The 13,094-nt window shown below is 37.3% G+C and overlaps 1 protein-coding gene across 3 annotated transcripts in view; it reads right to left on the reverse strand.

Moving 5' to 3' along the window:
* CDON (cell adhesion associated, oncogene regulated) overlaps positions 1-13,094 on the reverse strand; it is a 102,676-nt gene that overhangs the window by 17,825 nt on the left and 71,757 nt on the right. For all 3 annotated transcript variants that reach the window (XM_012470171.3, XM_012470169.3, XM_064375554.1), the window contains 4 exons: positions 10,961-11,083; positions 6,594-6,815; positions 4,294-4,574; positions 1,536-1,615 (listed from right to left, as the gene is read on the reverse strand). In XM_012470171.3, coding sequence (XP_012325594.3) covers positions 1,536-1,615; positions 4,294-4,574; positions 6,594-6,815; positions 10,961-11,083 — 706 coding nt within the window. The remainder of the gene's footprint in view (positions 1-1,535; positions 1,616-4,293; positions 4,575-6,593; positions 6,816-10,960; positions 11,084-13,094) is intronic.

The raw sequence follows: 13,094 nt of genomic DNA on the forward strand, positions 1-13,094 counted from the left end.
CATGATTGGTAGGAAACCGCCAGAGACTACAGCCAGATTATGTTGGGAGCAATCTTATATTAGATAATTTTCCCTTTTTCGGTTAAGGAAATAGCTTCAGAAACATTATATAACTTTCCCACAATCACAGGTTTAAGCCATGGCAGAGCCCAGGTCTACTTATTCTTAGATCAGAGATCCTGTTGTTATACCAGTCTAATGTCCAGGGAGAATCAAGATCTACTGATGACCAAGAACCATAAAAGAAAACACATTATATATTTAAGCAAAACCATTTGTAACGAAATCCATCCGATCATTTGCCCGGTACATGAACCATCTTTACCAGATCTTTAGCATGTTGCCTACCAAACTATGGTAAAGTTCATGAAAAGCTCAGAACAAAAATGTGGTTTCAATGTTAAAAACATTTTCAAAACCAGGGTCATATAGAATTTAAATATGTAACAAGTAAACCTTAGTACACAAAACAGGCAGATGGCTCTTTTACAGACACCCTGAAATGGATTAAGTAAATGGTAACAAAAAACCTCCAAGAAGCTTTGTTGCTTTTGTTCTGCAACTCTCAAAACCCAGGCTGAAACAATGTACCTTTAATTCAATGGTTGGCTGGTCCTTCAAGTTTTGGTTTCAATAACTCCCAGAAACAACTCTTAACCTGTTAATCCATTTTAAATATATCATTATTTCAATAATAAAATATCTAAACTCCAACCCATACTCCAGTTATTTATCTACTAACTATGATACAATCTTTTTGGTTGTAGAGTTTTAGAACCGAAAAGGAAGGACTTTTGACACCATGTAATCCAATATCATCATTATGTAAAAGAAAGAACTAAAATTTCTGAAACAACTTTAATACAACAAAAAGCTTGGTAATCCTTTGGAATTAATATATAGACAGGTAGAAGGAAAGTGCTGAATATCCTATGTGTTAAATCCACATTGCTTTACACATTTCTATCTTGTTTGAAATATTTTGAGTATATATCACTTTTAAAATTAAAATACAAAATTCAAAGCAAGGTTTTGCTACTTAATTTTCTTAAGATTCTAAGAATTAAAAAAAAAACACTGGATAATCTGGTAGGAAAACTTCAGTAATATTACTATGAAAAAAACATTCCTATACACAGAGGTTCCCCCTTCCCCCAACACTCAGACACACTGTCATTCATCCTCATAACATCCCATAACATAGAGTAGAAAATAAAAGGTAAGAAAAGATAAAGTCTTGTAACAGAGAATGATTCTAATTTAAAATTTTCAAAAACATGAAGCCTCTATAATAACATTTCAGTGACAAACACAGCCTTTAAGATTGTTTCTATATAGCTAAAGAAACCAAGGCACAAAAAGATAAAAATTGTAAAGCAGAGGCAAAAAATAAGTAACAGCCTTAAACTTAAGACTGCAAATCCTGAACTTGACATCTTAGGTAAAATTCCAGGAACTTCCATTGTTGAAGGGAAAAATAAAAGAACGCATATGCCTTATCCACAACAACTTGTGCAGACACATTATTAACATACCTATTGTTGTTTCGACAATTTCGGCAGTTAACACACTCCAGAGGGTCAATCTGAGGCACGGCTGTGTACATGCCACCACCCTGGACAGGAAGGAGGGTGAGAGAAAAAGAAACGAAGAATGAATGCTGAAGATGCCCACATACCAGTAGCCAAATAATCACAAATATGTAAGTCACGTCAACCATAAGAGCGCACATGGTACATTCTAACCAACTCCCAGAGCAATGTCATGTTGAATATCATTGACTATATTCACAAAGGAGAGTTTTACACTATATTAAACTGTACTCCAAAAACTTAACTGCCATGTTTTTCTATGTATTACTTTACTAGACAAAGGCAAATGAATGAAGGGAAAAGTTTAGTCACTTTCCTTCAAATCTAGTGGACTCAAAATACATTATACGTTACAGCCTCTGTTCATTTTTCCTTTCCCGGCAGTCAGGGAAGAAATTCATGTGATGCCAATTGGAAAGACAGGGTGTAAAACCTGTGTGAATGATGTCACATGATAAAGTCATCTTCATTTTCCTGTAATTATTTTGATTAGGTCTGTTCACTTGACTACACTAAGTTTTAAAGCATATAATATTTTTCCAGATGGAGTAGATCTTCAGCTAGCAATGACTTGGAAGGGGTGTGTTAATATTTGGATGTTGCTTTTGGCGGAAACTGCCCAGCAATTAAGAAAAATGCCCAGATTAACACATACCTCATTGTAAAATGTTCACTTGACAGATACGATAGTAAGGTTCTTCAAAAATGAAATCAAAAATTAAACTAGTCTGATAGTCGGAGGCAGAATTCTGCTTTCAGATGAAAAACAGCAAAACTGAATTTGATAAGGGTGGGAGAGGCTGTCACACTGCACCCAAACCCAAAACAGGCCGTCAAGGTTAGGAAAAGTTCAGGCAATTGTTTTTCCTAGAATACTTTCCATTTCCATTCATTTCATAACAGCAGCCAGAGTCTAAGCAAACCAAAAGTGCTGAAAATTTCCTTCAGTGTTTCTGATCCAACCAGCAACAAGAATTACTATGAAAATATCGAGAGAAACAACTCTCCTATACTATATTCCATCTGAGGGCAAACCCTTTCAGCTCAGAAAATGAAGTTAACAACCTGCAGGGTAACGTGCTTCACTGAATCCCTAAACATGTTAAGTTAGTGCAATGATTTTTAGGGTCACTAGCGTTGTTAAAATTTCTCTATTTCCCCCACCCAGAAGAGTCAGAAAACTAATAGTTTAGAATCATAAATAATTTCAGAAATTGTACACTGAATGGGGCACCTATTATTTAAATAGAAATTCATTCAAAAAACCCAAAGTTCCGTGTTCAAACACTAAAGCAAACATTAGCCTTATTTTTTCTTCTTATGGAAACAGTGTGTGCTATGCAAACATTAATGCTCTCTCCTTCAGTTTTCTTGGACAATGTTAGTAGTTTGGACTAGGAATGGTGACAAAAAAAAGTTTAGAAAGTTTGAACACATGCTATGTGTTTCCACACAAAATAATGAAGTCATTATTCTCTTTTAGTAATGAGATGCATTAAAGCAAATTAATATTTCTTCCACAACATACAAAAGCTAGGTCATATAAAAGCTACTAGATTTCTAGCTTTAAAATACAAGTATATATTAGTTTTGTTCTCCAAATAGATTTTAACAAATCTTTAATAAACTGAAGATCGGGGGGAACCTCTAAGCTTCTTCAAATTGTAGCATATTGTGGGTCATGGTAAATTTATTTGTAATCAGAACAATGACAGAAATCGAATGTTTAATTTGATCAATTAAACAAATTATCTATTTGATTAAAAGTAATATAGATGTACATTGAAACAATGTAATAAATCAAACTTTCTAGTGCAGAGAATCCCAGCATAAGTCTAAAATATGTTAGTCATTGTACTCATTTTGAAAATTAATGATATCAACTAGTTACCTCTGAAATAAGGTTGTCTTAAGGTTTTATCACTCTTTGTGGCTAAAGAATACTAACACAGTAAAATGTAAAAAGCTTACCAGCCAAACAAGAAAAAAAAAAAGCTTACCAGCCATAACAACAAAACATATTGGGCAAAACAAACAAAAGAAGCCCATGAAAGGTCAGAAGTCACAATCTGGTGGCCTGCAGAGATGTTTGGCACAGCCTATGTATGTTTTCAAAAATTTGAATTAGGTGCCAGCATGTAAAAATCTGTCGATTTCACCTGGATTTACAGGTTTTGAAAAATCAGAAAATTTGGCAACACTAGGCCCTCAGCCCATGACAACTGAAAGTGTCGAACTGCGGCTGTCTGTGCTCTCCAGGTGGCCATCGCCTCCAGGGCTACCACATCACTCCCAGCTGCTGCACTCAATTTCCTGATCTGCCTGACTCTTCTAAGCATTCGCGTTTTCAAGACCCTGCTCTCAATAAATCAAATTTAAAGTATTTGGTCTGGTCTATGTCCAGTGATATTTCCATTTCATCTATAAAGAACAACTTCCAGTCTGTTCATTGCTAGTATTCCACTTTCAATGTTAAATAATTTTAAAATGAAACTAAACTGATGAATATAACTATTACCTGACAGTAGAAAACAACTTACAAAGACTACTCTGATCAACGGGCTGCCAGTGATTGATGCTGTCCCCATTCAAGGGAACCTGTGAGGTTTCTATATTGAACAAAGCCAAGCATGCTGTCCCTGTTCTGGTACTTGGCACCCTAAAGGACAGAGGGGCTTTTATTTATAATCAGGTCTCTTACATTCACTAGATGATGAGGATGTTCAAAATCCCTGTATGTCCTGGTTAGAGTGTTGGTGTGCCCAGAGTGAAGTCCTCCATTTAAGTTGCCATTCACAATTCCATTGACTCCATTGGGGACCTTATGGTGAAGGTGGGAATAGCCACTGCTGAGACCGCCATTGGTTAGAAAGCATCCATGAACATTTCCATTTATCCGACTTGCTCCTGAGAGAGTGGTGTATTCTACCATCTGCCCATTAATATCTGATCCTTGGTAGAGATATCCTGGTGGGTCATATTCTGTTAAAAGAGAAAAAAAAGCCACACACACACACACACACAAAATAAGACATTAAAAAAGGACAATCTTCTTGCTTAAAAGATCTTATTGATAAAACCCCTAAGAAACTACAAATAGACTAACATCAAAACATTTAAAAAAATGTTCACTTAAAGCCTACTTGTAAGACATGCTTTAATAAAGTTACTGCTATTACTTTCCTTAGAATGTAGAGATAGCTGTGAACTCTGAGTTAATTATGATTGTTAATGAGAAGAAAAATTAACTAGGGAAAAATTACTCAAAAGAGAATGAATATATTGGGCAAGCTGAACTATCAGAGTACTGGCAATACTGGGAAAAGGTGCTTAAACTCCTATATATTATACCTCAAAGTGCTAAAAAAAAAAACTCTATAAAACAATAACAAGACTAGCTTTAGGTGGGATGTTTCAAGTAGCAATAGACAACTCTGTTAAGTAAAAGGATGGAGTTGTATATACAGTCACTGACCATTCATATAGCTCCTTAGTCATGATAGCCAAATTGGAAGGTGTGGAGTACCAAAGGCAAAAGGAGATTCTATTTTCTTATATTAAAAGCATATAAATGACTGCCTTGAAACTCTAATTTCCAGAGGCATGCCTACCAGATATATTTAGAAAAAGTAAAATACCTCTTAGAAACTACAGTATCTAAACTGTACCGGACTTGTTGTCAGAGTTTGGATAAATTTTTCAAAGGTATGAGAGCTTGCCAAGACTGGATTAGGTGTCCCTCCTTTCCTTAGCTGCCCATGTTACTGTACTCTCTCGCCCAGGTGCAATCTCAGCATACTTGCTTGTGTCCCACTATACATTCTGAGAGGGCAGACATGGTGTTTATTTTATTTACCATTACACCTCCACTGTCTAGAACAGTGCCTGGTATATAGAAGACAATGATTATCTAGAATTTTCCATTTTTAAACATATTACCAGGTCACAACGTAGGATGACTTTAATCACATTAATACTGCTCGAACGACCAGTATAATACTTCTCTTTTAATGATTCAACATGCACTCACACAATGAAAGGCAATGGCATTAAAACCATTTAGAAAATCAAATTATCACCATCCCTTTCAGCCTGATGCAGCCACCATCTCTTCCCCAATCTCTTGGAAGGCACCATTCAATACAAACAGAGCACTTTCTTCCCGGAGAACTAGTAACTAAAAGGGGACCACGCGTGAGAACTGGCTAACAGCCACTGGAATTGCCTGCTGGGGTCCTCCCTCACTTTTCTTTCATTTCCTTATTCTGGAGCCAAAGGGAAAACCAAAAAAACTTCCTCCCGCCAAAGACTAAACACTCTGCTTGATTTGATTATCCTATTTTATAATAGCTGAGATAATAGGAAGAGAAAGATGGTGAGGTGAAGAGATTTGAAGGAAGAGAAAAGAGAAAGGGGGCTCTATTTCGCTGTTATTTCAAAGCAGTGCCATCATTGATGTTCAAGCACACATAGTCCTAGACACACTCCAGGGAGAGGATGCCATTCCGGAGCAGTCTTGAGTCCGTCAGGTATAGAAACACGGCTGTATTATCCTCATTGGTTAAGTGTCATTCACTGACAGTAACTTAGAAGTTTTCACTACCTGCCTTTTCATTATGGCTTTTCTATTCCCTGTTGACAAGCTCTATACCAGTGTGAAGGTGTTCCTACAGCAATTCCAGAGCTCAGGCTTCAAATATGCATCCTCTTTGGTGGTCCAACAAAGCTGGAGTTTCCCAGCAATAAGTCAGCTATTTACTTAGAGACCTGCTTAGTTTTGGCTTTGGTGTTTATGTCTGCTGAGCAATTTAATTTGATGCTCCACTTACTCTGGCTGACAGCTAAAACGGTTTTAAAGTCATCTCCTCTGAATGAAGAGCATCTAATGTGTTTCATACCATGACACTAACACAGAAAAGTGTTAGAAATCAATATTTATTCTGACGATATTTGTCTACTCATCTTTAGAAAAAGAGAAGGAAATACTTATGAGTGACTTACTCTGTATGGTATTCTGCTGGCGATTCTTCCACAGGCACATGGCAATGAAAACCATAAGAATGAGGACCATGACGCCCAGCACACAGCCAACGATCAGATATAACATGTCACTGCTTCTGGCAGGGCTGGTTGCAGGCCCCACATTGCCTCCACTTCCCAAAGAATTTGGAGGGGTACTCAAGTCTTTGACAGGATATTCAGAAGCTCCAGGAACACGTTTCACTAGTTGAAGTATAAAGGAAAACATGATGTCAGAGTGAACACAGACTCTATGAAATGGTTTACTCTCTGAAGGAGGTCTGGTTAGGAATGCAAGCCAGTCTGTTTACACTTGTTACTGAGATGATCTGACCACCAATGAGTCACAAAGAGAGCTCCAAAGTTTAAAAACCTGGTGTGCCGAAGTTTTAGTCCACAAAATTTTAGAGAAATCCTAAGAGCAGAGGAACATATGCGCTTGGTCTAACCCAAACTGCTATATGATTATCTGCTTAATTGTACTTGGAGAAGACTCCCAAAGAGTTGAAATAAAAGTATTTCCACTTATGGGTAGAACAAAAACTCTTCTCTGTCAGATATATTTTAAGCTAAACAAGACTCAGAATTACATATTTTATGCTTCTACCATGTGTATAAAAATCACTACCAATATTAGAAAGCATGGCTTTGGACTATTAGAAGAATGACATTCCAAAACCTCACATATAATATTAAGCATTCCAAAAACAAAGACTTTGGAGTCCATGTAGGTGCAGTGCTTTTACCAGATTCATCAGTATTCTGGGTAACAGCGATAATGAAGGCTATAACAGGTGGGACTCAAACCTCATTCTCTCATCCCCAAATTGTATGGTCTTAAGTCTCTAAATGTTATAAAAAAGCAGTAGAGCAAAGTGGTTGGCAGCCAGTCCTTGGAAGCACACAGCCTATATTTATACCTCACCTCCACTTATCATTAGCTGTATGACTTTTACCTCCAAAGCCTCAGTATGTATTTATTTATTTATGAATGAGACAGAATCTCACCCTGTTGCCCAGGCTGGAGTGTAGTGGTGCGATCTCGGCTCCCTGCAGCCTCCGTCTCCCGGATTCCAGTGATTCTCCTGCCTCACCCTCCCAGGTAGTTGGGATTACAGGCACATGTTACCATGCCCGAATAATTTTTGTTTTTATTTTTAGTAGAGATGGGGTTTCTAATACACCACTCTCTCAGGAGCAAGTCGGATAAATGGAAATGCTCACGGCCACCATGTTGGCCGGGCTGGTCTCGAACTCCTGACCTCAAGTGATCTGCCCACCTCAGCATCTCAAAGTGCTGGGATTACAGGCATGAGTCACATGCCAGGCCAGATTTTACATTTTGAAATGGGGATATTAATAAGAGCTCTATCAATTATCTGGTGGTATTGAAGGGTAAATGAGTTAGGCCATGGAAGGCACTCAGAGCCTGGCTCAGGGTGGTGGGCGATCAATTTTGCTGTTATTATCAGTTACTATACTGAATTCCCTGTTATGGTCCTAGCAAACACAGAAGCAAAGCAGCTTTTTAAAAATCGACTCAACAAACATTAACTTGGGGTTCCATTTTCTAGCAACATCAACTCCATAGAACAGAGCTGGGAATGAGAAAAGAAGTCATATTTCAAGAGAAGGAGTTCTCTCCTATTGAAAGCTGGATGAACACTTGGCAAAGATGCTAAAGGAAATTTCTATTTGAGGTGGTATGTTAGATTATACAATTCTATGTCCTGGCCTACCCTACAGAAAACAAAAGAGTTTCAGAGGCACAATGGATGTTCCATATCACATATTAAAGATCATGATTACTCAAAGGGAAGTCCTTCAGGTTTAATCACTCTTTATTTATTCTTATTTCATTTGTAATTCTACCAAGCTTCATGATCCGGTTTCCAACCCCTTGCTAAAGTTAAAGACTGAGGACAGATGGCTTGCATCGAAGGGTGAGTGAAATCCATTAACACTGATAGAAAGAGATAGTTAACAGCCTGAAATGAGAAAGGTGAGATGAAAAACAGAGAAACCAAAAAACTAAAAGAAACATCATGGCAGTCTCTGATCTTTGGTGTGAAGGGAAAACGGCTAGCCTTCAGTGCCTCTGTCATCCCTGAAAACCTTCCTGAATTACTCAAGATAAAACCATCATTGTTCACAAGAACCTAGAGTCATTTTTTTAAGGTTGAAGAATACATGAGATCTTCCATCTCAACAGGCTGGGAATTATGTAATACACAATTACATAAAAGTCATTCAGTATGAATAGTTAACACTTCTAAGAAAGTGTTTCGTTTTTCACTGATCTGAAAGTCTGTAGGTAGAAACTTTTCATTCCCTACCAATGTCAGAAAATGAGGTAGACTATTGTAAACACAGCTATACTATTATAAATAACAGTTATAATTATGTTTTGCCTGGCTAGATTCTTAAATGACCTGGGAACAGAGATGATACATTTCATTTTTATTTAACTTTACTCCAGTATCTCATTAGCAGATCACAGTGTCTGGTACAAAAAGGCACTCAAATATATGCTAAACAAATGAAACTCAAGGTAACTCTAAAGCTATGTGGATATATGTTTAAATATGGACTTAAGATGTGAGTATTGCAGCAGTAACACACATGATTTAGAATTTAAAAGCTGGAACTAAGCCTTGGCTTTATCATTCCATCTTTTGGAGCCTCCATTTTCTCATTTTTAAAAAATCTACTTTTTCATGTCCTCACTTTTAAAAAGGAATAACAAGATCACTTGTAGCAGACACTGATGGCTCAACAGCCTTCTTTTTCATGTTATCAGAGCTCCAATTTTGTTTGGGTGTCTGCCTCAACCCCACAGAACTCTGGAGTAAATCTGGTCAATGGTTTGTGGGTGGCACGTGGCTGAATTCTGGCCGATGAGCCTTGTGGGAAGATCTACTGGAGTTCTTTGGGGGAAATTTTCCTTGTTCTTGAAAACAGACACTGTCAGACATTATAACAGCTAAAGGTAAAGCCTTTAGGCGTCATGTGGCGAGCTATCAGCAGTGCTAGTCTTAGGGCCAAGCTGGCAATGGGAACATGGCAAACTGGAAAGACAAAAAACAATGAACTTTTTTTTTTTGAGACAGGGTCTCATTCTCTCGCCCAGACTGGAGTGCTGCGGCCCTGTCTTGGCTCATTGCAACCACTACCTCCGAGTCTCAAGTGATTCTCCTGCCTCAGTCTCCTGAATTAAACAACTTTGGCGTTAGCTACTTCTGGACTGTTTATTTTTGGAATAACACACTTCCTCACTGTTGAAGCCTACTGAGAGGAGATTTTTGTGTTCCTTGCAGTTGACAGTATCCTCAAAGTCGTTGTGAAGATTAACTGAGACTGTAGACAAGTGTGCTTTTGCTTGTAAACATCCACATGAGCTATTTCTATTATTCCCCTGTGGTGCTTTCTACTCTTAAAGACGGCAACATTTACAGTGAATCCACCTATGTACGCAAAGTTGAGAATGTTGAATTTAGAGTTAGCAACTGCTAATTCTAAACTTTACTATACTTAATTAAACAAGTAGATAAGTTACATATCTGTCATTCAAGAAACCACTTTAAACATACATTGCACTTCTCCTTAATATTCTTAAACTTTTGTTAGTACTCTAATTCTCATAGCAATCTAGAAAGTAGTCAACAAATATTTCTGTCATCTTTGTAAACAAAAAGGGAAGGGTTCATGACCAGCCTGGGCAAACACAGTGAGATGCTGTCTCTAAAAAAAAATAAAAATAAAAATAAAGAAAAGGGAAGGGAGTAATTTACTTAGAGTCACACAGAAATTAATGAACAAGATGAATGATTATGTAAATTGTTTTTTAGACAAGTATCCTAGCCCATATGTTATCCTTTTGTTGGGACAGTCTAAGTGTATGCACCTAGAAAATGATCCAAAGCAGAAATTTCCTTAGGCAAATATATTGACAGTCATGGCCGGGTATGGTGGCTCACGCCTGAAATTCCAACACTGGAAAGCCCAGGCAGGCGGATCACCTGAGGCTAGGAGTTCGAGACCAGCCTGGCCAACATGGTGAAACCCCATCTCTACTAAAATTATAAAAATTAGCCTGGTGTTGTGGTGGGCACCTGCAGTCCCAGCTATTCAAGAGGCTGAGGCAGGAGAACTGTTTGAACCCAGGAGGCGGAGGTTGCAGTAAGCCAAGATCGCACCACTGCACTCCAGCCTGGGCGACAGAGTGGGAGCGTGTCTCAAAAGAAAACAACAACAACAACAAGAAGACCCAAAATATATCAATAGTCAGAAGCAGTAATCTGGAGTTGGAATTCTATCACTGTCCAGGGGAAAAGCAAAAATTCTCCTACCTTTAGTCTCACAGATCATCACATTGCTAAATTCGCTTTCTCCTCCTTCATTGAAGCATTGCATTTTAATGTCATAGGAGGTTTCTGGCTGCAGGTGGCCAATCATGTGCCACTGCTTTGAACCTAAAAGGAAAAATAAAAGGCTTTACACATCATACAGCCTAAATGATAATGTCAACATAATTAGTTAATATTTTCAGAATGTGGCTGGAGCAGCATTCACCACTATCTAGTAGTCTGTGCAATAAAAATGTACTTACCAGTAAGTATCCTACTAATGGACCACAGATAAACAGCACTGCTATTACATGGCATGAAAAAAAGGTAACGAGAAGAGATAAGCTGCCTGACTTAAAGCTGTATCTGTGTGTTGGCAATAATACTTGTTTTATTAAAAATAATTAATGAGAGTCTTTCATAAAATACATGTTAATTTTATGCATAGGAAAGAAATCTCAAGTCCTTTCATCCCTATTTTAACCTAGCAAGTCAATTCACTATGTCCACCCACCAAAAAGCAACAATATATTTGGGATCAGCAAATCGTACACTACCCAGAGCAGCTGACCAGTTACAAGAATGGTCTAGGCAAAATTCTCAATTCCACTGTCATGGACGCAACATCAACTGACATATGACTGAATGCCTGAATAAACTGCTGAGAATCATCAAAAAGCAAAATCTACTATGGGAAACTCTCGGCCACCACCCCCACTCCTGCTTTTCTTTTGAGTCAAAATCTCCAAACCACACAAGCATCTCTAGTAGAATGATTCTGTTACCTGTGGCACACAGCCAACATTTCATTTAGAAACGCTTCTAAACTGAACACTCCAGTATAAATCACTCTTCATTCTTACTTCCATGGACCTGTGACAATCTTTCATATGCAGGGACATTTTTGCCAGATTAAATTAACTCTTCAAGCACCCTTAATCCCTTGTAGAAAAATCTCTTCGGATGGTCTCCACTATCTTAGACACTGAAGTATACCCCCAACTCATTTACGAATTAATTAATGGGGGAGAAAAAAGACAAAACAAAACCACACGTGCAAGTTAAATCTACTTGGCTGACAGGACCAGTATCACCAGACTCCTTTCTAATTCAACACAGACAAAAATATTTCAATCTGGACGTATAAGCCTCTTTCCAAGTCAACAGTACAAAACCCTTCACTTGTATGGACCCATGTTTTCTAAGGAAGCAAATCTCCTTGTTTTAGTATTGTCTCTGAAAGACTCAAAAGTAAGGAGTTCTATACCCCATTTATAAATGTAAAAAGGACCCCCCAAAAGATGTTGACTCAAAAACTGGCTGAAAGTGGAATAGATCTGTCTCTAAAATCCAAAGGCTTTCCAAAAAACTTTTGTTTTTTCTCTAGCCTTGGGTCTTTTCCAACCCAGTCCTACACTCACCTACACTATAAACATTCTCTTGAATAATTACTACACTTGATTTGAAGTTTTCCTTTCATAGTGCTCATAAAAATGGAATTAAACTAGGCTTCTGATATGTTACTAATAACAGAAAAACAGTTAAAATGATACATATCTTATTAGATTATATTCCATTGTTAACAGTTATTCTTCCAATGGCTAAAATTATAGGCAATAGCAGCAAAGACAAAGAATTTTACTGATCATTGATGAATAAGATAAATAAATACATCATTAGTTTTAAAGCCAACCAACCAGCACATATCCTTTGATTAATAGGCAATTATTTCCCCAAAGGATATTTTAGAATAGGTAAGGATTTACCTCAGAGAGAAACCAAAGCACAGACTTAAAGATCAGAATAACTGATATTTTACTTGGAGTTGACTTAACTTTAAAAGATAAACATATTCAACATAAAAACACTGGTATGCTGGAAACATTTACGGTTTATCAAAAGGTGGAACCTAATTCAGAAAATAGGATAGCTTAATTGTCCTTCTCATACTATATTCTTTTACAATTTGACTTTTTTTAAAACCATTTTTTGGTGACTTTTATTTTATTTTTTCAAAAGTTTAAATTTTGGGTTAATTCACAGAAGTAATCTAAAACTCTTTTTAAAGGTACAAAGGATGAATAGTTTTGTTCCTGAGTTTTGGCAAATAGACCAATAGTTTCCAACTGCCACAAAA

This window comes from Aotus nancymaae, unplaced genomic scaffold, assembly GCF_030222135.1.
Source record: "Aotus nancymaae isolate 86718 unplaced genomic scaffold, 86718_ANA_hifiasm-v0.15.2.pri h1tg000012l, whole genome shotgun sequence".
Lineage (NCBI taxonomy): Eukaryota > Metazoa > Chordata > Mammalia > Primates > Aotidae > Aotus > Aotus nancymaae.